Source organism: Lipotes vexillifer, unplaced genomic scaffold (genome assembly GCF_000442215.2).
Source record: "Lipotes vexillifer unplaced genomic scaffold, Lipotes_vexillifer_v1.1 scaffold63, whole genome shotgun sequence".
In the NCBI taxonomy this organism is placed as follows: domain Eukaryota; kingdom Metazoa; phylum Chordata; class Mammalia; order Artiodactyla; family Lipotidae; genus Lipotes; species Lipotes vexillifer.
This window is the reverse complement of record NW_006784492.1, coordinates 1026380-1051246: the sequence shown is the minus strand read 5'-3', so window position 1 is coordinate 1051246 and position 24867 is coordinate 1026380. Positions and strand designations below refer to the sequence as shown.

General features: G+C 52.3%; 1 protein-coding gene across 1 annotated transcript in view; it reads left to right on the top strand.

Annotated features, from left to right (window-relative positions):
• Window positions 1-4903: 4903 nt before the first annotated feature.
• Window positions 4904-24867, top strand: part of TRMT44 (tRNA methyltransferase 44 homolog) — a 24636-nt gene continuing 4672 nt past the window's right edge. Inside the window, exons 1-10 of the mRNA XM_007456898.1 lie at window positions 4904-5534; window positions 7187-7301; window positions 10368-10587; window positions 12768-12836; window positions 13639-13746; window positions 14994-15065; window positions 18449-18555; window positions 19858-20041; window positions 21938-22343; window positions 24447-24563. Coding sequence (XP_007456960.1) covers window positions 4904-5534; window positions 7187-7301; window positions 10368-10587; window positions 12768-12836; window positions 13639-13746; window positions 14994-15065; window positions 18449-18555; window positions 19858-20041; window positions 21938-22343; window positions 24447-24563 — 2029 coding nt within the window. The remainder of the gene's footprint in view (window positions 5535-7186; window positions 7302-10367; window positions 10588-12767; window positions 12837-13638; window positions 13747-14993; window positions 15066-18448; window positions 18556-19857; window positions 20042-21937; window positions 22344-24446; window positions 24564-24867) is intronic.

Genomic DNA, 24867 nt, shown 5'->3' with positions numbered 1-24867 from the left:
AAAGAGTTATGCAATGCAATATGGTTTTGTATGAGATGCACACAGAAAGGGCCGAAGCTTTGATCTTCATGGCAAGTGTTACAGGCATGAGTCAATGAAAGAATTTATTTTTAGAAAACAGAAACCCAACAATTCAATCCCAAGGGTTTAAATACTGAAGGAGGCTTGGCATCAGGGGAGTGTCTGGCTGAGGACCTAGAAAGTAATGGGGAGGATGGGCTCCTACTGAAATGGCGTGAAGCCCATGTTCAGTCAGCACGATAGGGCTGGCACTCAGGACACTCAGAGCTTAGAGGGCCTTCCCGCTGAAGCCTCAGCCGCTGCTTTCCCTGAGCTCCACCGGCGTCCGGCACTTAGATGTTGAGGACCCAGCCTGGAGGGTGTTTGGGAGTTACACCTGGGTCTCTCTAGAGTCACACTGTCCAGTACAGTAGCCACTAGCCTCATGCACCTATTTTAATTCAAATGTGCATTAGTTAAATACATTTCACATTAAGTTCCGCAATTGCATTGGCTACAGTTCACATGCTCCATAGCCACACGTGGCTACTGTTTCAGACAATGCAGGCATAGAACATTCCCAACCTCACTGGAAGTTCTCTAGGCTAGCAGTATCCTGAGACCACTCCCAACCCCAGGCCACGGCTTGCAACCTTGACCTAAGCCTGGCTCTGACACACTGCCTTCCCTCACGGACATTTTCACTCAGAAATTATCACTGGGTGTGTCCAGTGTGCCAAAAACTAAGCTAGGGCTATGGTGGCAAACAAGCCAGACAGAGTTCCTGACCTAAGGACGCTTGTGTTCCAGAGGAAGGAAACAAAACACACTACAATGCTTGGATAATTATAAGAAAACAAAACAGGGCAATAAGATATGAGGTGTCTGGAGGGCTCTTTTTTTGGCGGGGCGGGCGTCGTTCGGGAAGCCCTGTCTGTGGAGAGGACATTTAATCTGAGCTCTTAATTGGGAGAAGATAGGGAACGAGCATTCCAGGCAGAGGGAACAGAGTGGGAGAGAGGGGAATGAGCTTCCACGTTCCAAGGATGAGAAGCGCCCCGTGCAGGACTTAGCAGGCGAGGGAAGGGAAACGAGGTGGCAAGGGAGGCAGGAACCAGCCTGTGTGGGACGTCGGAGGCAGGAGCCCAAGAGGCAGGTTACCTGCAATTTTGATTCAATGTGTGGGCTTCTGGCAGGGAACCGGCATGAGCTTATGCAGCGACACCGCCCCCATCGAACTGGAATTTTCCACCTCCCCCTAAACATTGGCCTCTGGATTTATGACCTCACGTTGCTGCACTCAGGTCCAACTGCTTGCTACTTGAAAGCTGATACTTGAGAGGCAGGTGTTGGTGTAAAGGAAAGGTTGCTTTATTCAGGAGTCAGCAACCAGGGGAGAAGGTGGACTCCTGTCCAAAGGCCAACTACCCACTGCCAATCAGCAGGCAAGGGCTTTTATTTTTACTTTTTATTTAATTAATTTATTTTTGGCCACGAGGGCCGAAGCTTTGATCTTCATGGCAAGTGTTACAGGCATGAGTCAATGAAAGAATTTATTTTTAGAAAACAGAAACCCAACAATTCAATCCCAAGGGTTTAAATACTGAAGGAGGCTTGGCATCAGGGGAGTGTCTGGCTGAGGACCTAGAAAGTAATGGGGAGGATGGGCTCCTACTGAAATGGCGTGAAGCCCATGTTCAGTCAGCACGATAGGGCTGGCACTCAGGACACTCAGAGCTTAGAGGGCCTTCCCGCTGAAGCCTCAGCCGCTGCTTTCCCTGAGCTCCACCGGCGTCCGGCACTTAGATGTTGAGGACCCAGCCTGGAGGGTGTTTGGGAGTTACACCTGGGTCTCTCTAGAGTCACACTGTCCAGTACAGTAGCCACTAGCCTCATGCACCTATTTTAATTCAAATGTGCATTAGTTAAATACATTTCACATTAAGTTCCGCAATTGCATTGGCTACAGTTCACATGCTCCATAGCCACACGTGGCTACTGTTTCAGACAATGCAGGCATAGAACATTCCCAACCTCACTGGAAGTTCTCTAGGCTAGCAGTATCCTGAGACCACTCCCAACCCCAGGCCACGGCTTGCAACCTTGACCTAAGCCTGGCTCTGACACACTGCCTTCCCTCACGGACATTTTCACTCAGAAATTATCACTGGGTGTGTCCAGTGTGCCAAAAACTAAGCTAGGGCTATGGTGGCAAACAAGCCAGACAGAGTTCCTGACCTAAGGACGCTTGTGTTCCAGAGGAAGGAAACAAAACACACTACAATGCTTGGATAATTATAAGAAAACAAAACAGGGCAATAAGATATGAGGTGTCTGGAGGGCTCTTTTTTTGGCGGGGCGGGCGTCGTTCGGGAAGCCCTGTCTGTGGAGAGGACATTTAATCTGAGCTCTTAATTGGGAGAAGATAGGGAACGAGCATTCCAGGCAGAGGGAACAGAGTGGGAGAGAGGGGAATGAGCTTCCACGTTCCAAGGATGAGAAGCGCCCCGTGCAGGACTTAGCAGGCGAGGGAAGGGAAACGAGGTGGCAAGGGAGGCAGGAACCAGCCTGTGTGGGACGTCGGAGGCAGGAGCCCAAGAGGCAGGTTACCTGCAATTTTGATTCAATGTGTGGGCTTCTGGCAGGGAACCGGCATGAGCTTATGCAGCGACACCGCCCCCATCGAACTGGAATTTTCCACCTCCCCCTAAACATTGGCCTCTGGATTTATGACCTCACGTTGCTGCACTCAGGTCCAACTGCTTGCTACTTGAAAGCTGATACTTGAGAGGCAGGTGTTGGTGTAAAGGAAAGGTTGCTTTATTCAGGAGTCAGCAACCAGGGGAGAAGGTGGACTCCTGTCCAAAGGCCAACTACCCACTGCCAATCAGCAGGCAAGGGCTTTTATTTTTACTTTTTATTTAATTAATTTATTTTTGGCCACGTTGGGTCTTTGTTGCTGCACGCAGGCTTTCTCTAGTTGTGGCGAGCGGGGGCTACTCTTCGTTGAGGTGCGTGGGCTTCTCATTGCGGTGGCTTCTCTTGTTGCGGAGCACGGGCTCTAGGTGCGCAGGCTTCAGTAGCTGTGGCGCACGGGCTTAGTCGCTCTGCGGCATGTGGGATCGTCCCCGACCAGGGATCGAACCCGTGTCCCCTGCATTGGCAGGCGGATTTCCTGCGCCACCAGGAAAGTCTCAGCGGAGCCTTATAGTGTAAAAAAACTTCCCTCCTTCTGCAGCCTCTGCACCCCGTATATCTTGACTGTTGCACTTTTCATATTCCTTGATCATTGTCTTACCTGTCTGCCTCCTCTGTCGGCCTGAAGGTTCCTCAAGAGCAGGATCGTCCTTCGCCCTGCATCCTCAATAGTTAGCCCAGGTCCCTCCACATGTTAGCAACTAATAAGGTTTGTAATTACTAATCTTTTGGCTATCCCACCTGGCTAAACATCTTTGGATAGTGGCGGAGGTTGAATTATGTCTCCCCCCAAAGACATGCCAAAGTCCTAACCCACCGTACCTCTGACCTTATTTGGAAATAGGGTCTTTGCAGGAGAAGAGACACAGAGAAACACAAGAAGGCCACATGACCGTAGAGGCAGCGATAAGAGTTAGTGGCCACAAGCCCAGGAACACTTACAATTGCTGGCGACCACCAGAAGTTGAGAGGCAAGAAATAGATTCCCCCTCCGAGCTTTCAGATGTGAGAGAATAAATTTCCATTGTTTTAAACCACCCAGTTTGTGGTAATTTTTTATGGCAGCCCTGGGAAAGCGATACAGACAGCATGAAAATCAACTCCATGGTCAAAGATTATGAGGTTTAGCATTCATTTATCTTTTACGTAATTCAACAGACATTTGGTTTTTGCTCTTCTCTCTGATAAATCACATGATCTGAGTTAGTTTTCACTCCTTGATTCTGACAGAGACCCTTTAGGGAAAATCCCAACTGAGGGACTATAATGTACAAAAGGAATGAAGAATCTTTGAGGTTTTCGGGATATCACTAGATTCTGCAGACTGTGCAGGTGATGTTGGCCTAAACCCGCAGTACCCGCCCTTCTCTGCTCCTCCTGGGAACATGCAGGTGACAGCTGACGTTCACCTGTCCTAACAAACACCCCAGGGCAGCGGTCAGACGCAGGAACGCACCAGCTGCAACTCTCCCACACGAGAATGCACGCCAGAGTAAAAACGGAGACGCGCGAGCTTTCATTAGAGGACAGCCCTGAACATTCACAAACGTAAGCTCCATGACTTTGATCGGTAACAATACGGAGACAATCAGACGTCGGATGCAGGAATGACCTTTATGATTCCATAAATACACCACCTCCAGAATTCTCCAAAACTCAGCTCTGGTCATGTTATGTTACTATCCGGCACCGACACCCTTGGATGTTTCCCCGGAGAATGAAGCAAAGGTTAAATTCCTCAGCCCCCAGAGTGAAGTAAGTCAGAAAGAGAAAAACAAATATCGTATATTAACGCACATATGTGGAACCTAGAAAAATGGTACAGATGAACCGGTTTGTAGGGCAGAAATTGAGACACGGATGTAGAGAACAAAACGTATGGACACCAAGGAGGGAAAGCGGCGGGGCGTGGGGCTGGTGGTGTGATGAATTGGGAGATTGGGATTGACATGTAGACACTAATATGTACAAAATGGATAACTGATAAGAACCTCTGTATAAAACAAAATAAAATTTAAAAATAAATTCTTCAGCCCCGAACTCCCCAGTCCAATAATGCTAACGAATCCAAAGCTGGAAAAAGAGTGGGTCTTGTCTTCTTCCCTTTCACTTCCGGCCGCGGCGTCCCGCCCCCAGGACGCAAACACGCCGCGCCGTAACGTGCGTCATCCCGGCGCGCCGCCGAGGCTCTCGGCGGAGACAGAACATGGCGGAGCTGGGAAGGGTTGCTGTTCGGGACCCGGATTCGCTGCTCCCTGGGGGCTTCTGGGCGGCGGTGGCCGTGTGGGTGGAGAGGCCGCAGGTGGCCAACAAGCGGCTGTGTGGCGTTCGCCTAGAGGCCCGGCGGAGCGCCTGCTTGCCCCGGGTCGAGCATTCCGGCCCCCGGCCGAGCTCAGGCCCCGAGCTGGAGGAGCGGGCCCCGGCAGGATGCGGGCCCAAGGAGGGGCCGGGACACGGCCAGCGTTTCCCCGAGGGGGGGCCGGGCCCTCGGCCGGGCGCAGATCCCGAGCAGGGCCCCCAGGAGTCCCAAGGCCGGCGCCAGCAAGGGGAGGACCAGCGGGAAGCAGCCAAAGCGCCTCTGCTCTCTGGGGCCCCTGGGCAGCCCGGCAAGGCTGGAGCCGGGGAGGGCGACTTCCCCGCCCCCGACCTGGATTCTCTCTGGGACGATTTCTCCCGGAGTCTCGCCAGCGGCAATCGAGAGATGCTAGCCTTCTTAACTCGCTCCGGGGCGGAATCGCGGCTAGAGGCTCAGCACGAGCTCGACGTGATTCTCAGAACCGTCATCCCAAAAATGAACACGCATTTTTGTGCTCCGAGGAGAGAAATAGTCGTGCAAGGTAAGAGTATTTCTGATAGTGGCAGGTGTCAAAGATACATAGAGCCGGACACTAGTGAAAGTGGCAAGGATAGGTTTTAATTGGTAATGCAGTATCACAGTAGGGGGAAGAGTCCAGCGTGAACTGAACTCCACTGTGATTTGTGCCGAGGTGACTGGGCTTTTTACAGAGAGAATGAAGGAAGAGGATGGGACGGTAGAGCCCGGGAGGTGAAAAATTAACCAGAAGCAGGAAAGGTGGGGGATCGGTCCCTGTGACACCATCTGGGTTTGCTAACTGGTGCCTGTGGATGTTAGGTCCTCCCCTCCCACAGAGGCGGTCCCAGGGGCTCTTGTTCAGGTGTGGGCTGGAACAGTCTATTCTTCTCTCAACCTTGAGTTTTTTCGGGTGGGCACTTTAAGGGGCCTAGGGTCATGCTAGGGATGTGGTCTTGAGCTGTTGGGAGCTGTGACAGTGTTTGCTTAGGTCTTCATAGGCCAAGGTTGAACCCTAATTGAGACAGGCCTCAGAGGAGCCTGCCTAGAGTTTGGTCCTGAGGAGAATCTCTCGCAGAGGCTGCAGTTAGATTAAAAACCAGCCAGTAAGTGAAAAGGCACTAAAGGCACCTAGTCTGCCAGTTTCCTTGCAATGCCCCAGGGAGGTTGTAGATTTTTCATTGTTTTTGGAGGGGGCACGTAGAAATGTGAATCCTTAGTACAGAGGGTGGGGTTGTGGATTGGGGTGGTGTCTGGAAGGCTTGGAGAAGACGGTGAAGGAGCGCTGGACCATGAGTGGTAAAGGGATAAGGGAAAAGGCCAGCTCCTGGGGCAGCTCGTGGAGGCCTCCGTACATCTCAGAGCTGCACCCGTGCCGAATTTGTCTCATGCTCAGAGCCTCATTGACTTCCCCTGCTGCTGCATCTTTTCTGCCTCTAGCTGGAGATGGTTCTCAGCTTTTCAGGGCTCACGTGGCTAGATGGGGCCCACCTGTGTAATCTAGGATACCCTCTCTCTCTTCCGAGGCCCATAACCCTCTTCACATCTGTAGAGTCCCTTTTTGCCATGAAACAACTCGGTGTGGTCACAGGTTCTGGGTATCAGGGTGTGGGTGTCTCTGGAGGCTGTTCTGTCCACCACAAGCAGCGCTGCTGAATTACTGGTGGGTGCGTACCCCCTCCCAGCCCCCCAATACTGCGGGCCTCTGTGCCCCTGTAAGACTCTTCGCAGGTGTACCCTCCTCCAGGAGGCCCTCTCTGACCCTGCTGCCCAGACTAGTTTAGGAGCCCTTCCAGCTTTTATCACCTTTTAAACTTCACCTCTCCTGGCCTGAGGGGATGAGCGCATCAGTGCCCACGAGGCCTTCAAACGTGGATGTCAGTATTCTTACATGGGCTTCACAGAAGAGCAGGGCGGGCTAAGCCTGTCCTCTTCCTCTTGGTGAGCATCGCTCCTCCACAGGGGGGGGCCCTTTCAGGACTACGCTCAGCTCAGCTCGGCGCGGTGCAGGCTCGGGGACGCGGCTGTGGCCAGGACATTCGCTGATGTAAATCGAGTGGGGAAAAGCCCTGGGGGTTGAAGGCACGGTGGATTCAGTACTGTTTTTTTAAGACCACTTTTGATGAGACTCTGAACTATGCACTTTTAATCGATTATCCCTATCTTTTTTTCCCCCAGATGTCCTCAGTGGAACCGTAATTTTTTTACCTTTGGAAGAAGACAGTGAAGGGAATTTAAAGGTTAAGACGAGCAACGTGTATCAAATTCAGCTCAGCCAGAGCGAGGGAGGATGGTAAGGACCGAATAACTTATTCTTCCCTCAGTGTTTGATGCTTTAAATCAATGACTTTTTAAAATTAATTAATTAATTATTTTGCGGGGGGCTGCATCGGGTCTTGGTTGCTGCGCGCGGGCTTTCTCTAGTTGCGGCGAGCGGGGGCTACTCTTCGTTGCGGTGCACAGGCTTCTCATTGCGGTGGCTTCTTTTATTGCAGAGCACGGGCTCTAGGCGCACGGGCTTCAGTAGCTGTGGCTCGCGGGCTCTAGAGCGCTGGCTCACTAGTTGTAGCGCACGGGCTTAGTTGCTCTGCGGCATGTGGGATCTTCTGGACCAGGGCTCGAATCTGTGTCCCCTGCATTGGCAGGCGGATTCTTAACCACTGCGCCACCGGGGAAGTCCCCAGTCAGTGATTTCTTTAGGCAGCTGTAAGATTCCGGTCACCAAGGAGCAGCAGGGACTCTCTCTCAGGCAGTTCGGGTTTGTGGAAATGTGCTTTCTAGTTGGCATTTCCCTGACGCGTCCTTGTTCCTGTTGGCACCTGGGTGGTCATAGCCTGGCTGGAGGGCCCGTACATTCTTTGTAGCCTTGATGGTTAGTAGCACCTGGTTCTAGCACCGAATTCAAATAAACACAGTCCATTCGTTATTTTGTTATTTCTTACACCTTGGTAACGGGTGGTAAGTGGAACCTTCTTTTTTATTGTCCGCTGAGGCTCACGTGGTCTTAGACGTAGCAGGTATTCTGTGATGTTTATTATAAAAGCAGCGGTTTCATCCGTTCCCTTAATTCCACATGGTGTTTGGGCCTGTCTGGACAGTGTGAAATCTGACTTACTTCCATTTGGTATTTTTTAAATGAAAAAGTCAGAGGAAGGTTAAATCACTTGCTGTTCTTCTGCTGATGTTTTCCTGAGAGCCATATGGGTCTGTTCTTTCAAGACAGCCTTGGTGATGGGCTTTGCACGTGGTTTCATAGAGAGCTGAGGGGTACATTGGGAAGAGCTTGGTTTTGGAGTCACATAGACCTGGGTTTCCCCACCAGCATTGAGCTTGGGTACGTTGCCGCTGTGGCCCTCAGTCTTCTCATCTCTGAAACGGGTTTAATCATTTTTGAGCCCCCCCCAGGAGGGGGCTGGGCCGGGCTTCCCAGGGACCTGTTGTAGGCTTACATGCTGGGTGGAGTACTCAGGGTCGGCCGGGGTGAAGCCTCTTGCCGGTTGTTAAATGCTCCCCAAGGGGCCTTGCCCCGAGGCCCTTTCCTCTCCCCTGGAGAGTGAGGGCAGACCCCGTGGGAAAGCCGGGTGTGCCCGTGTGGGTCACCCAGGGGGTGCCGATGGCGGAGCTGCGGGGTGAGCGCTGGAGGCTGCTGTCGCCTCGCCTGGTTGGGGAAGCCCGGCCCGAGTCCGGCCGCAGCAGGCGCTCAGCGTGGTTGATGCGGTGGAATCCCAGCCCCCGTTCTCCATGAGCTTCTGAGTGCCCGGTGGCTACTCCCCATCTTTCCCGGCTGACATCTCCTGTCGTTGGTTGCCCTGCCGGGCAGCTGTCACCTGCATTGCGTTTGGAACTGGCCACACCGTGGGGCCAGATGTGTGGCCTTCTCAGCAGAACACATGTTAAACGGACGTTTGGTGGCTGCCACCGTGGGATGCAGCACTCTTGATCTGTGCTTGGCTTCAGCAGGTCTTCGGTGTGCCCACCGTGTGCTTGTGCTGGGCACCTGGGGGTCAGCAAGGCCCGGGAGAGACAGATGAACGCTCTAATGCCAGGTGGTGCTGAGTGCCGGGCAGAGAAGTAAGAGGTGGCTCAGGCCTCTATTCCCGATCGCAGGACTTCGGTGTGCCCACCGTGTGCTTGTGCTGGGCACCTGGGGGTCAGCAAGGCCCGGGAGAGACAGATGAACGCTCTAATGCCAGGTGGTGCTGAGTGCCGGGCAGAGAAGTAAGAGGTGGCTCAGGCCTCTATTCCCGATCCCTTCATTGGCAAGGGTAGCACTGTGCCCATCGTACCAACGTGGGCGGGAGAGGCCCCTGAGGCCTGAGCAGGTGGGGGGGTAGCCGTGAGGACCCCGGTGACACCTGGGAAAGAGCGTGGGGCCCAGGAAGAGCAGAGGAAAGGCCCGAGGCCATCAGCCCCAGCAGGATAGCTTCCAAAGGGAAGGGACGGGAAAGGTGAGCGTCTTGGGGCGTGTTTCTCAGTGGACGCTTGGCACCTGTTACTTATGGGAGCGAGCTGTGTCCCTTTGGTGCGCCTGGTGGCAAAAGCCTGACAGTTGTAACTCTCACCAGACCGGCGACCCCTTGCCCTTGCCCCCGCCCCGCGCCTGCCTCCAGCTCTGCCCCCTCACGCAGCCACCTGTGCTTCTGGACACACCTCCGTTTCTGTGCGCCAGCAAGCTTCATGCTTCTCCCCTTCATCGCACTGCCTGGGCCGCAGCCTCGGTGGATGTGTTGTCGTGACCTGGGCCCGCGGGTTGCGCGTTTACTCAGCGCCCAGACAGCGAGCGCCCGCCGTGATCAGGCACTGCTGGGGCCGGGGTCGAGCGGCGAACAGAACAGACAGGGCCGCGGCCTCTGCCCTTTGGTGGCAGAGGACACACGGTGACCTAGAAGGGCTGTGAGCCACAGAGACTGTGTATGTGTCCTCAGCTTGGTGACCGAGCGCTCAGCTTTCTGGATGGGAAGTACTCAGTGGACCAGCGTTCTACATCTGGGTAGCACATGTGAAATGTGTAAAACCTAGAAAAGTTAAAGAAATCTGTAAACGTTTTAGCATCTAGCTAATCAGTGCATGAAGTGGGAGGTGAGAGGAACTTTGTCGTTGGGCTGATGGGCCTCGTAAGGTGTGTAAATGCATTTTAACAACGTTTGCAAGAGAGGAGGAACTCTTTCTGCTTTTTAAATGTGTTTTTCTCTGTAGGATGAAAATTCTGTAACTAGTTCCAGATTGTCTTGTGTTTGGGGTACAATATTTTGTCATCGTAGCTGTCTTAATTTCTCTCTTCTTTTGGCAAAGAAATGTGTAATTTAAAAATAAGAATTGAAACCAGCCCTGCTTATCCATGTTTCTCTTATTTTCAAAGGTTCATATCTGTTTTAATTTTCTGTCCAGAAAGATGGCACTCAGATGGCATCGTGGATCCCAAACCCACCTGGCTTGCAGAAGAGTTGCTGGCCAGGTTGGCCAGGTGGTGTGTGGAGAGCAGGCAGAGTGGGTTCAAAAGCACCCTGTCCCTCGTTTCCATCATGAGCTACAGCAGGGCTCACCAGGCGCTTAAAGAGAAGTATAAAGACATGGCCAAGGTGATTGTGGGCAGAGCCGGCTGTGACCCCCCCGCCCCCACTGGAACGGGGCGGTGCACCAAGCTGCTCCGGGTGACGCGGTCTCGCCTGTGTGCTACAGATGCAGATATTAAGTCAAAACATACCCACCTCAGGCCCCACATCGCAGCCCGTACTTTGACATAGTTAGGGATGCAGACCGTAAAAACATTGGCAGTTACTCTGTGGAAAAGGATTTGTTTTTTTTGTTTTGTTTTGTTTTGGCACGTTACTGTTTTTTTTCAAGAGAACAAAAGGAGAATGATTTAATTTAAAATAATTGAATATTGAAATACTAAATTACCATAATTCTTTAGTATAAACGTAAAGGTATTTGAAGAAAATATATGAAAAAGTGAAAGTACAAAAGCATATACTTCCAAAAAGGAGACCAATTTTGTAAAATGTCCTTAACTTGAAGATGTAAAAAGAAGGTAACAACAGACATCTGTGTATTCACACCCAGCTTAAGAAATCAAGTATCACAAGCATATCTCCATTTATTGTGCTTTGCAAATCTTGTATTTTTTTACGAATTGAAGGTTTGTAACGGCCCCGCACGGAGTAGGTCCGTTGGCACCGTTTTCCAACAGCGTTTGCTCACTTCGTATCTCTGTGTCACATTTTGGTAATTTGCACAACATTTCAAACTTTTTCATTATTATTACATTTGTCACGGTGACCTGTGATCAGTGACCTTTGATGTTACTACTGTAACTCACTGAAGACTCAGGTGATGGTTGGCGTTTTTTAGCAATGGAGTATTTTATTTTCTGGCTGCGCCAGGCGGCTTATGGAATCTTAAGTCCCCAACCAGGGATTGAACCCACGTTCTCTGCTGTGAAAGCGCTGAGTCTTAACCACTGGACTGCCAGGGAATTCCCAGCAATAAAGAATTTTTTTTTTTTTTTCTTGCGTTATGCGGGCCTCTCACTGTTGTGGCCTCTCCCATTTGCGGAGCACAGGCTCCGGACGCGCAGGCTCAGCGGCCATGGCTCACGGGCCCAGCCGCTCCGCGGCATGTGGGATCTTCCCGAAACGGGGCACGAACCCGCGTCTCCTGCATCGGCAGGCGGACTCTCGAGCACTGCGCCACCAGGGAAGCCCTAAAGTATTTTTTAATTAAAGTACGTCCATTGTTTTTTTAGACGCAACGCTATTGCACACTTAATAGACTACTGTGTAGTGTAAACAGAAATTTTATATGCACCGGAAAACCAAAAAATCTGCGGGACTCGCCTTACTGCAATATTTACTTTGTTGGGGTGTCTGGAACTGAACCCACAATATCTCCGAGGCGCCTGTGCTAACAGAGTTGAACCTACTTTGTACTCTTCCTGTTCGTATCTCCCTCCCTTCTCCTAGAATTAACCACAGTTCATCGTTGCCATGTATTTTTGTATCAGTCCCCGCTTGCTGTGTAGTAGAGCATCCCCCAGAGTCTCAGGCGTGAAACAGGAACCACGCGTTCCTGCTGGGGCTGGCTGGCCTCGGCTGGCCTCCCCTTCTCTCCCAGGTCCTGGCCTAGTGCTTTTTCATTATCTTACTGTTTAGTACCTTTAAGAAGGGACTTCTTTATTCTTCCAGCTTTTAAAATTGTCCTTGGTGAGATGGTTCGTCCAAACTGTCTAATCCACTAGACTGGAAACAGAAATCTGAACGTTTAGCATTGGCCATCGTTTTTTTCCTCATCTGCCAAACTCCTGTTCTGCACGTTACTCATGTTAATAACGAGGCCTCACACTTGCACAGCCAGTATTTTCTAGTTTCATCGTACCTGCTGGTCATCCTGTGTGGTAATTAAGGCAGAGTCAATCCCCGCTTTACAGATAGGGACACGGGGACAAACAGCTCAGTGACACTCCTGACAAGTGACAGCAACTCACTGACAGACCAGAGGGTGCAGCACTGACCTCCTGACCCCTGCGCCTTTGCTTCCTCGACCCCCCCCGCCCCTCATTTCCTTGTCTGTCACACTTGTCTAGAGAAGTGACAAGGGTAGCACAGCTCAGCGTATTCGTCTGGTACCCAGCGGCCCCACCTAAATGTCTTACGGACAATGTCTTACTCCACAGTCTTGCTTCAGACTCCATTGGTCTTGATGTGTCCTGTTAACACACAGATGCGGTGAAAATTTACACATGCCCTTGAAAATGTTGTAGGTGTGGCCTGAAGTAACCGACCCTGAGAAGTTCGTGCATGAGGACGTGGCTCTTGCGGCCTACCTGCTGGTAAGGCTGTGCGGGCTGAGTTTGGGTGGAGGGGCGGGCGGTTGTTCCGGGGAGCTCAGGGCTTCTGCAGTTCTGTCGGCCAGGGCTGGTTGCACAGGTGATTTTTTTTTTTTAACTTTGCATGGTGTTTTTGCATGAATGTAGACCGAGTCTGAATTGTGAAATGTAACCTCAGGAATTGAACTGAAGCAGTGCCTTCCTAATTAGTAGTCAGCACGGAGCACGGAGATGCTGGCTGTGTTTGGGAGCTGCTGTCGGGGCCCATCTGCTACGCACCTGCCTACCTACCAGTCCTCGCGTTCGGTGTTTCCAGTTCTAGACCTTCTCGGCTGCCTTGCTGACCACCTGGATCTGGGCAGGCCTTTAACTTCGTAGTCTTGATTTTCTCATCTAGGAGATGTTTAGAGGAGATACCTTGCAGTTGCCTTTCAGCCGTAATTCTCTTAGTCTTTGAAATAACATTGCTTCTCAAAGTATACAACACTTGAAGAATTGAGAGAACGCCTGAAGGAACTAACAGTAATCTGTACAGCTCTTGCCCAGAGATGACCACGCGGACGTGGACTCTGGGTGGAAGAAGGCGGCTTTGGCGCCCGTGCAACATCCGGCCAGGGCCATGGGCGGATCCCGCCTCGCTCTGCTCACCCGGGTATCACCTGCGCGGAGGCCCAGGGCCTCGGAGGAGGCCGCTCCTCCTGTTGTGGGAGAGGATCTGCCGTCCCAGGTGGGGTTGTGTCTGAATTACTCTGGGGTGGAGTGAATCACAAACTGACTTCGGGTTTTTTTTTTTCTGTTTGCTTAGATTCTATGGGAAGAAGAGAGAGCTGAGCGGGGAGAGACAGCCAGGCAGTGCTTTGTCGACCTCGGTTGTGGGAACGGCCTCCTGGTCCACATCCTGAGCAGCGAAGGGGTAAAGCATGCTCGGGGCCGTTTCTTGTACCTTCGCTAGAGCGTCTTCAGGCCCAGCACGAGGTCTTTCTCTGCTGGTCCGATCGGGATTCAGAGGTGGCTGGCTGTCGGCATAGTGGCTGTTTGCGAACTCTGTGGAGCGGGCAGCTTGTAAACAGGACCAAAGACAGCGGTCTCGTTAGACTAGGAGAGGGTTCTCAGACACTCGGCCTGCAGAACAGCACGCTTTCAGCAGCTCTGATGTTTTTGTTGTCAGTATTTTCTTTGGAAAACCCACCATTTCAAGGCACAGGGAGGGGAATAAAGGATAAGGTGGGTTCTGCCCTAGAGAAGTTTAGATTCTAGCTCAGAGGACAGTCAGGCACCCATATATTGTATTGATACACACATGTGAAACTGTGGTAGTCAGTCTTGCGCCTATTTTCTGGATTGTGAAGCAGAGGCATTGAGAGCTGAGAACAGCCCCGGCCCTGGGAGCAGTTCAGGACTCACGAGTGTCAGCTTTCCCCCGGCGTCTCGCGGTGTCTGGTGAGGCCAGTGCACTGGGTGCAGCAGCGCCGTCACCTGGCCCAGTAAGCTTCGTGCTCGAGAGTGACAGTGGGGATTGAAGCCCAGTCGTGGTGACCCAAAGGCTGGTTTTCTTGTGACCGTAGCATCCTGCCTTATGGACAGACACATTTGTCTTCACCTGTGGGACTTTGGAATGGGGTTGTTAGACGGGGCTTTTCTGAGGTGCTTTGTAAAAGAGTGAGGCTGCAGTTGTGACCCCTGTGAACAGGTTGTCTGTGGGGTGTTAGCGCATCTGGTGGTGACTACGAGCCAGTGGGTGGAGACATGGGGGTGGGGCCCCGGGAGGGCTGCGTGTGGTCGGGGTGCGCTGGGTGAGAACGACCCTGAGGACGAGGCTCGTCTGGGGGCTGGAAGAGAAGGTGAGCCCGAGAGCTGAACTTGACCAGCTCAGAGGAGCCGGCTCCCTTTCCGGGCAGGCGTATTTCCTGGGGCTGCGTGTGGCCGTGGAGGTGTTTGCACGCCTTGGCTCTGTTCCCCTTTGTGAAGCCTCGGCAGCACAGATTCTGTCTGTGCCCCGCAGGACGCGAGTGTCTGTTCTCAGCAGCCGAGGAGCTGAGGGTCTCCTGCACTTCACGCGGGGTGGGGGTGATACCTGCAGAGTTTGACTTGCTAATTGACTTGCTAATTTATTATGGTGTACTGACCTGGACCTTTGATTCCTGAAATTCCTCGTTTCAGCATCCAGGCAGAGGGATTGATGTCCGAAGACGAAAAGTTTGGGACATGTACGGACCACAGACGCACTTAGAGGTACTGGCTGTGTCCCTTCCCTTGACCTCGGCACGGCTGTTTGAAGGGGCGTCTGTGTGCGGGCCAGTCAGAGGTGCTCATGACCACAGCAGAGTCCACACTCGTCTCAGTGCCCTGAGACTGTAGAAGGCGATGAAACTTTAGACCTCCGCAGCCTTCCGGTTAAGCCGGAGGCGCGTCTCTTCCCCCGGCTCTGCCGCAGGCCCTTTGCATCTCCCCTGGTGCCCGCCCTGCCAGGACCGGGCCGCACACGCGCAGCAGTCCAGCGGGGACGGACAGCACGCCTGGCCTCAGTCGTGACCGCGGGGCTGCAGGGAGCCCCGTCCGCCCCGCCGTGGTCCAGAGCAGCTCCGAGCCATCAGAGAGGGGGGTCTCCTCCGCAGCACCCCGCGGCAGGTCAGGGCTCTAGCGTTTCCTGGCGTTGGTCTCTAAGAGCCCAGGCCTCCAAGCCAGCGGGGGAGCGCGGTGGTGGGGCTGCATCCTTGGCCCCGGGGCACCGTGGGGCCTCTGCTGTCCAGCTGCCCGCATCGCCTCTAGACCCCGTCCCCGAGCAAAGATGCACGGGGGTGACCGGGATGCGGCGTGTCATCCACCCGAGGGCAGGATGCTGACCGGAGAAATGAAAAGGGCCTTTGCTTTTCATCGTGGAGAATGTCAGGAATATACCAAAGTGGAGAGACGCGCGTGTGCCAAACCCCAGCAACTCATCGGCCGTCTCAGCGATTCTTTTGTCTCATTCCTCCCCTTCCCCGACCACAGCATCAGCCCAGCCGTGGTTTCCAAGCAGATCTCGGGTATATCATTTCATCTGTGAAAAGAAAACGAAAGTTTCAAGACTTATTTGGATTTTTTCTCTTTGCCTTTCTATTAAAGTCGAGAACATTATTGCAAAATATAAAAACATTGGAGGAAGGGAGGTTCACTGCAGCTGCCCGACAGCTTTTTTTTTTTTTTTTTTTTCCTTGCGTTATGCGGGCCTCTCACTGTTGTGGCCTCTCCCATTTGCGGAGCACAGGCTCCGGACGCGCAGGCTCAGTGGCCATGGCTCACGGGCCCAGCCGCTCCGCGGCATGTGGGATCTTCCCGAAACGGGGCATGAACCCGTGTCTCCTGCATCGGCAGGCGGACTCTCAAGCACTGCGCCACCAGGGAAGCCCCCGACAGCTTTTTATTTGCTCAGTTTCTCATTATATATTTATACTTTGCTTTATGCTACAAGAGTTTACATTTGCTTGTATATTCATACATTACAACAAATTAGAACATTTTTTAAAAATCTCAGGTTTGAGGAATGGTGGTAAACCAGATGAAGGACTAGGGGGGGCTCTGCAGCCACATGTACAGACCACGTGTCATTACACAGGTAATAAAATTGGGCTCTGAATTTCGATGAGGCTGATGAGCAAAGCTAAGGGAATAACGTGGTTGATTCCAAAATCCCTTGTGTCCCAGGAGAAAAAGCAAAATAATTTCTTTGGGTAAAAAGTTCACACAGCAGTTGAATAGGCTCTGTTTAAATCATGGCCCCAAGGAAGAGCTGGCTGGCACAGTGCGCCCCTTGGAGAACAGGTGGAACATTCTGGTTCTTTATTCGAGGTTCCCTGTGCAGTAGGGGAAACCCCACCCCATCACTCAGTGAAGGCCTGCTAGTAGGAGGGCTGCGTCTCACCTCTTGTGGAGTTTTTTCTCGTTACACCTGGACCTCTGGTCGCCGAGCTGGAGGAAGAGTCCCGCGTGTTCCGGTGTTAAACGTGAGGGTGGAGGCTGGCCACGCTTCGAGGACGCCTCTGCTCTACAAGAACGTGGCCAGGAGCGAGCCTGCCTTTGTTGGCAAGGGCTTGGGGCTCGTGCATTTCCCAGTAAATGGCTGATTTCCACGAATAGGCACGGTCTGGGCATTCGAAGGCCAAGCATGGGATACAACTTTTCTTTATTTCAAAAACCTCATTTGATTGTAAGCAAGAGACTGTTAAGAGAAGCACATGCTTTTGATGACAGCATTGTGAATGAGCACAAAGTGTCCTGATTTTGTTTGTGAAGCTCTGTAGGAAATAGGAATATTGCAATTTGCTATATTCAAAATCCCAAAACTTTTTCTAAGACAGGTAGAGCTTTGTTGTCTAGCATGTTGTTGGAAAGAAAACTGTAAACGTGATTGTGATAATTACTAAGCGTAATTTGTTTTTGTAAATATAGACCATCTAAAGAGGCAGGCAAATTTAAATGTAGAATGGGTAGGAAGAAAGAATAAATAGTATTAAAAGTTTGTTTTTGATAGTATCAAAAGTTTGCCTACTTTCGAATTACGCATAGACCATTTTCAGTATTTCACTGAAATACTGTTTTCAGCATTTTAATATATCTGAAAATAGAAGCACATATGCTTATTCAAGAGCCAAAAAGATGAATTTAAATTCAATCTCTACATCCGTCAGCTTTGCAGAACACTCCCGTGGCCTTGAAAAGTGAGTGTTAACATCACATCTTCCCCATTTGTTCTGACCGAGAACCAACACGTCTGCTTACTTGCCGTGCGGGTTCATTCTTCAATTCTAAAATTAGTGGATTTTGAGTGGTTATATAGTCTCTCCAGTTTTTTTTTTTTAACCCTTTGTTTTACATTGAGGTATAGTTAATTTGCAGTGTTGTGTTAGTTTTGGCTGTACAGTCTCCAGTTCTCACTGACATCTTCACCATTGAGACTGTTGACTTTGATAATTAATGACGGCCTGCTGATTAGCAGAAAGGATAAGGTGTTCACTTAAAGTTCTTAAATCCTCAAAGCAAGCTGTTCCCAGCTTAACTACAGAAACTATCACAGTGGTGAACATGCCTGTTCAGTGGGTAAAAACTTGCTGTCTGAGAGTTCACAAAAGGTAATAGTGTAATAGCAAAGGCTGGTGCACACTTCTGTAAATTCTTCCTATATTTTCTCTTTTCATAGATGTGCTTATTCCGTGCGTTGTGTAAGTGCATCAGGGTCTATGTCAAGTCAGCCTCAGACCTCCCAGCTTTCCGCTCACCCCTCTGCAGGCCGTTTCTTGCCCCTCCTCCTGCCAAAAGTAAAATGGTTCACATGTCCCCTGTCTCCTTTAACTGCTCTTATGTTTATGTAAAAAGGCTATTTTTAATATCAAAAGAAGATGAGTGTCCAGAAGTGTTGTTGGCTCATCCAGCGGCGCAGCGATGATGCTGAAAGTTGTCAGTAGCCGTGCCCTCGGGCAGGCTGGGCTGGGCACACACTTCCTCCCTCCTGGCCCAGCTTCCGCCTTTTGCAGATGAAGACAGCTGCGGTTCTGCAGGGGTGGTTGCGTTTGTTGTTTCCCTCCGTGCTCTGATGTTGTTTACTAGACGTTTAGTCTTGTTCTGCGTCTTTCTTTTAGGAAAGTGCAATCATACCAAATGATAAGACCCTCTTCCCGGACGTCGATTGGTTAATCGGAAACCATTCCGATGAGCTAACGCCATGGATACCTGTGATTGCGGCCAGGTGAGTAGGTGGAGGTGTTAGCACAGTGGTGGCTGGGGTTGTTTTGTTGCCTAAAACCTCGCTGTCCAGAACCGTAGCCACTGGCTGCTCGTGGCTATCGCGTACTTGAAACGTGGCTGGTCCAGATTGATGAGATGAGAATGAGGTGATATATCTGTTGGATATATTGGGTTAAATTTAAAATAAATTCCCCCTGTTTTATTTTGCTGTTGAAGATATGGATACTAGAAAATATAAAATTATGTATGTGGTTCACATGTTCACATGATATTTTCGTTGTGATTACTTCCACAGTGTTTATATCCAGTGTTGAAAGATGTGTTTTTCCTGATAACAGGAGGGTTTGTCTTTCAGAGTAAAGACCCTCTGCCGAAATGTTTTGTCTCAGTTTTGGGCTCTCTGCCTCGGTCAGACTTCTTCAAGATGCACGTTACCTTGCTGCCCTTTCACATTTCATTGCCAAGTCTCTCTTATTCAAGGTTCTTTTGGACTATTCTATTTATTTATTTTTTTAATGCCCTCCCCCTCCCTTTTCTTTTAGGTACAGTTGATTTACAATATTATATAGTTTCAGGAGTACAACGTAGCGATTCAAAATTTTTTTGGTCATACTCTGTTTGTAGTTATCATAAAATATTTCCTGTGTTCCCTGTGCTGTACAACACATCCTTGGAGCTTATTTATGTTATGCACAGTAGTTTGTACCTCTTAATCCTGTACCCCTGCCTCGCCCCTCCCCGCTTCCCTCTCCCCGCTGGTGACCACTAAGTCATTCTCTACATCTGTGAGTCTGTTTCTTTTGGGTTCTTTTCATTCGTTTGTTTTATTTTTTAGATTCAGCATACAAGTGATAATGTACAGTATTTGCCTTTCTCTGTCTGACTTCATTGCACTAAGCATAATACCTTCCAGGGCCATTCTTTTGGACTGTTTTAGAATAATATAGGTCAAGGAGCAAATCCTAACCTTTTTTGTGCTTTTACCTCTGAAATTTCCTATCCAACAGCTGAAATCTCCAAGGACTTCAGAAAGTTTTAGATTACAGTTGATGATCATAATTGCAATAGAAAAAAATATTTTTAATAAAAGTAATTAGATTCATATTTTATTGGAAAGATGCTATGCTGCGTTGTTTCTAGAAATTAAATTGGGGAAGGCTATAATTCTTCTTGTGTAAAACACAAAATTAGCCAGTAGCAAGCATATCATTTGCGTTGTGCCCGGGCACACTATTGCCGCGTGGCTTTCGGAGGACTTTGCTTATCGAATCTCTTTAAGGCTTTGGGCTGATTGTCTTTGAAGGTCTTCCTACGACTGCCGCTTCTTCGTCCTGCCCTGCTGCTTCTTTGACTTCGTTGGGAGGTATCAGCGGAGGCAGAGCAAGAAGACCCAGTACCGAGGGTACCTGGATTTCATCACCGAGGTGGGGTCGACCTGTGGCTTCCACGTAGAGGAGGATTGTCTTAGGATTCCTTCCACCAAGAGGGTGCGTCCTGGTCACCTGGGCTGCCCTCGGCGGGCAACACCGGGGCGTTCAGATGGAAAGCTTGGGGCCCTCCTTGTCACAGAACCGTAGACGACACTGGGATGGTTGCAGGTGTGACTGTCCCAGAGGTGCCCTTGCTGATCCCAACATCCCCGTCCGTCACTGGCGGGTCCAGAGGCTCGTTCTGTGCCTGCAGTCCCCTGCTTTGCAGGCGTTCTGGCATTTCCTTCTCCAGCCCTGTGGCAGCTCTGCAGGAACCCTCAGCAGGTCTTCACCCCTTTCCCAGAAACTGTGACTGCCCCTCGGGGACCCTCCCAGAGTGGGTGTCAGCTTGGCTTCTCTACAGGTTTCTGGCTGTAGTGCTGCCTGGGGCTGAACGCTCTAACTTCTGACTTAGGGTCCCGAATTACTGGCTGAAATTGCTTCAGGAGTTCAAAATGATTTCACATTTCCTCATTAAAAGACTGATTAATTCAGATTTACTTGAAAAGAATTTTTCCAGGTAGAAATTGACCCTTGCACTGCCTGTGACTCTGCCAGGTGGTCGGGGCCGACCTGCTTACCACGCAGGGGGCTTGAACTACTGAGAGAGTCAGGGGAACCATTGACATTGGTTTTATTAATCTCTGTTAACTTTCTTTCATGAGTCTCTATGGACGTCAGTGCTTTTTGTGAAAAACGAAACACAAAAACCTGTCATCCCATCTCAGCTTGATTGCGTGACAGTGGTGAAAAGGATCGAAGGTTTGAGCTTGACTCTCGACTTTGCCACTTCCTGGCAGTGCGTTCGGGGGCACATTACAGATACTCCCTGCCTGTGTCCTCACTGCCAACTAGGGAGGATCAGCTCGCCGGCCGGTGCTGGGCCCTCACTCAGGCTCACCTGCCTGCGCTGGGCCCCTCTGTCGGCTTCAGGTACATCATTGCTGTCGCTGCTCAAAATCGTTTTGGAAATGTCCTTTAGGGCTCACCTTTAGAGCCTTCACGTCATTCTCTTAAATGTCCTCTATTTTGGCAAGTCAGTCTTCTGAGGTTGGAATGGAATTTTGCTAGAGTTTGGGTCACGTAGGTACGAGGATCCTACAGTTTTGATGTTTGCATTTGCTATTCCGTTACTGGTTGCTGGAGACCATGGAGCATTGCTTAATCTCTCCGAACCTCAGGTTTCCTATAACTGGAAGGTTCGGGGGTCAGATGCAAGTGCGGGTGTCCACACACAGCAGCTGTTAGTTGAGGACTGATTACATGCCACGCCTTATTCCACGCACACAGAAGTTGTCACCTGCCCAAGATCACACATTTAGCAGGTGGCACAGCTGGAGAGCAGTGAGGGATGTCTCTGATGCAGCCAGATTCGCCTTCATTGGGTTCAGGCCCGGAGAGGACGTCCAGAGACGCTGTACCCACTGCGGCGTCGCCGGATGGGGCCTGGCTCTCCCCGGGGCTCCTGAGGGCAGCCTTCGTCTGGACGTGTGAACGGGGAAGGGGACAGCGTGAACTGGACATCCCCGCCATGCCAAGTGCTCTGCTAGGTGCACACGTGCTCTCCTCGCTCTGGCAGCGCTGCCCCTTGAGAGCTCTGCAGGGTTACCGTCAGGGTCTGTGTGTGGGGCGGAAGAGGGGTGCAGTGGGGTGCGGCTGGTTGGCTCAGTAAAGGTGACCTTGGTCTGTCGTGTTTGTTAGGCGCTGTGGAAGTCGGGAATGAAGCTTCCTGTGGGCTTTTGCTGATAGGATAGTAAGTCATTGGTTGGTATGACTTTTTAAAATAAGGATTCCTTTCGTGATAGGTGTCGAAGACTCATGGAATTTATTCTCCAGAACAAGAGAGTTCCCTGGAGAACGTTGAGATACTATTGGGACCTGCTAAAGCACTTTCTTTGCTCTTTTCACGTGTAGGTGTGTCTCATTGGGAAATCCAGAACATACCCGCCCTCTGGAGAAGATGCTGTGGATGAGCGGAGAACCCGCTACATTAACAGCAGGCGGGGCGGTCCTGTGAGCCCACCTGGCCAGGTCCCTGCCCCTCCTCCACCCGGGGCCACCGCCGGTGGTGCCGATGGCCCCGAGGGGCACGGAGCCCTGGACGCCGGGGCCAGGCACACCCCAGAGTCCCCCGCTGAAGGACTCTGGCTGTCTGGATTTCGCCCCAGAGAAAAAGCCAAGCGCGTGAGGAACTGTGCCGCCCTCCCTCGAGATTTTATTGACAGAGTGGTTTTGCAAGTGGCGAATTTGTTGTTGGGCGGAAAGCAGTCAAACATGAGAAGTTCTCAGAGCAGGAGTGTGAAGGCCTGGAATCGAGGAGGTAACGACCACCCTGGGTACTGGCTGGGTTGCAGGCAGTGACTCTGTTCTCTTCTTAGAACCAACTTAAAACTGTGGTCTTTTTTTCTTTTTTTTTTTCTTTTTCTTTTTGTGGTACGCGGGCCTCTCACTGTTGTGGCCTCTCCCGTTGCGGAGCACAGGCTCCGGAAGCGCAGGCTCAGCGGCCATGGCTCACGGGCCCAGCCGCTCCGCGACATGTGGGATCCTCCCGGACCGGGGCACGAACCCGCGTCCCCTGCATCGGCAGGCGGACTCTCAACCACTGCGCCACCAGGGAAGCCCCTGTGTGGTCATTTTTATTTTTATTTTTTTAAAATTTTTAAAAATATTTATGTGGCCGCACCGGATCTTAGTTGCCCACCTGCGGGATCTTCCTTGCGGTGTGCAGGATCTTCAGTTGCAGCAAGTGGGCTCTTAGTTGCGGCATGCGTGTGGATCTAGTTCCCTGACCGGGGATCAAACCTGGGTCCCCTTCACTGGGAGCGTGGAGTCTTAACCACTGGACCACCAGGGACATGCCTGTGTGGTCATTTTTAATTAAATGTCAAGAGGAGTCTTCATCATTTTTGTCAAGTCATTAGGAGTGTGCAGATGGGCTGAGGGAAGGAGCTTGTTGGTGGGCTGCTGCCTGAGGGTGCTGTAGGGCTTCCTGAGCAGCCAGGCCCTCGCCCTCTGCGTTTTAGGGTCACTGGAGGAGATGGAGGCCCCACCCTCAGCCTGTTGGGGATGCTGCCCGCTGGCCCCGTGGGTGGGCCGGCCCGGGGGGGGGTGAGCAGTGGGCCCTTCTCCCCCCACAGCGTGGATGGCGCTCTGCTGAGTCTCTTTCTTCATCCTCACGCCCCTCCCGTCCCTTGTGTACGTGTGATGCGGCAGTGCCCTCGAGCCTGACCCCCTCCAGGGATCACCTGACCCTGGGAGCATCTGGTTGGGAGAGCCTCTCTGGGGACCTGGTGGCAGCCAAAGCCAGCGCCGCCCTGGTGGAGGGGCTGACCAGCCGCATAACTGCGGACAAGGCCCAGGTGCCTGGGGAGTTCTGTGGCTCGGCACCCCCTTCCTCGGTGCGTCCTGCGGAGGCGGGCCCAGGTGGAGAGGGGGGACGCTGCCTCGGGCCTCGGAGCGGGGCCTCGAAGGGCTCAGGGCCCTCGGGCCTGCGGGCGGCTCTGAAAACATGGACTCTGGCCTTTAATTCCCAGGATGGTCCTTTGCCCTGCGGGGTCCTTTGGGAATGACTGTGCCCAGGAAACGCTGGCCTGTGCCTGGGGTGGGACGCCCTGATAGTGAGCAAAGATGGGGTCTCTCCCTGGGCTCAGCTTGGGTGGGTAGCGGTGGCTCCGATGATGATCGGGTCTCAGGCCTGCCCGCCCGTTGGAAATGTCGGAGAGCCGGGGCTCCGTCCTCCCCGGGTGGGTCTCCAAGGCCCGGGCTGGTCTGAGGTACTCCCACTGCCCCGCCTGGCGTGAGAAGCCTACCCCGGCGGGGGCGGGGGGTACCCTCAGCCTCGCAGCTGCACGCTCTGCCCTTGCTCACTGGACTTAGTGACCACTGCCCCAGCGTCAGGCTCGGGACCCCCAGTGTGTCTGAGCCCTGCGCGACGTCAGTGAGCGGGTCTGTCCCCAGGACCTCACTCATCCCAGGCTGTGGTCTACCCTCTGCCAGGCATGGCGGAGGGGACGCTGGGTGGGAGGTGGCAGGCTCGGGACACGCACACGTGGAAGGGTGAGAGGCAGCGGTGTGGAGCTGTATTTGTGAGCCCGCGTCGTGGGGCTCTAGGCTGGTGGGTGGGGGAGGAGGGCAGGCTTCTGGGCGGGGATTTGATTTTCCCCCAGACTTCCCGTCTCCTCTCAGAAGGGGTTCCAGGTGGCTGCGAGGTGGGCTTGGCGCATGGAATGGCAGTCCCCGCCCCGAGCAGCGGCTGGGCCACGCGGCAGGGCTGACTTGCTGTGTCTGGGAGGCTTGCAAGGGGTCAGACACGGCGTGCGCGGCCTGACACCTCAGGTGCGATGGCTCTGCCTGCGGAGTTCCAGCAAGCTGTGGATTCAGTTTAACTAACGTTCTCACGTGGGGGAAACCCTGTCTTCAACAGGGAGCCTGTCCTTGGCGGAAGTGGCCGGGGAGCTGGACAGGGAGACGCTGCAGAAGCTGAAGCGGGAGTGCGGGGGCCTGCAGACGCTGCTGAGGAACAACTCGCAGGTGTTCCAAGGTGAGGGGTTGGGCTGGGACTCCCTGGGTTCTCAGCGCCTGAGGACGGGCTCCACGCTTCCCGAGGCAACGAGAAGTTGCTCTCCTGCAGATTCTACCACCGCCCTCTCCTTCCTTCCCCCCACCCCCGCCTTTTTTTAACGAAATAAACCTTATTTGAGAGGAGTTTCAGAGCTAGAGGATAGATCCCCTCACGTGCATCTCAAGTCGCGACGGGATGTGGGTTGCACCTCTGCTTCTCTGATGCTGCCAGCCTGTGCCCGGCATCCCCGGGCCCAGCCCAGCCCACACCCACCCCCCCCACC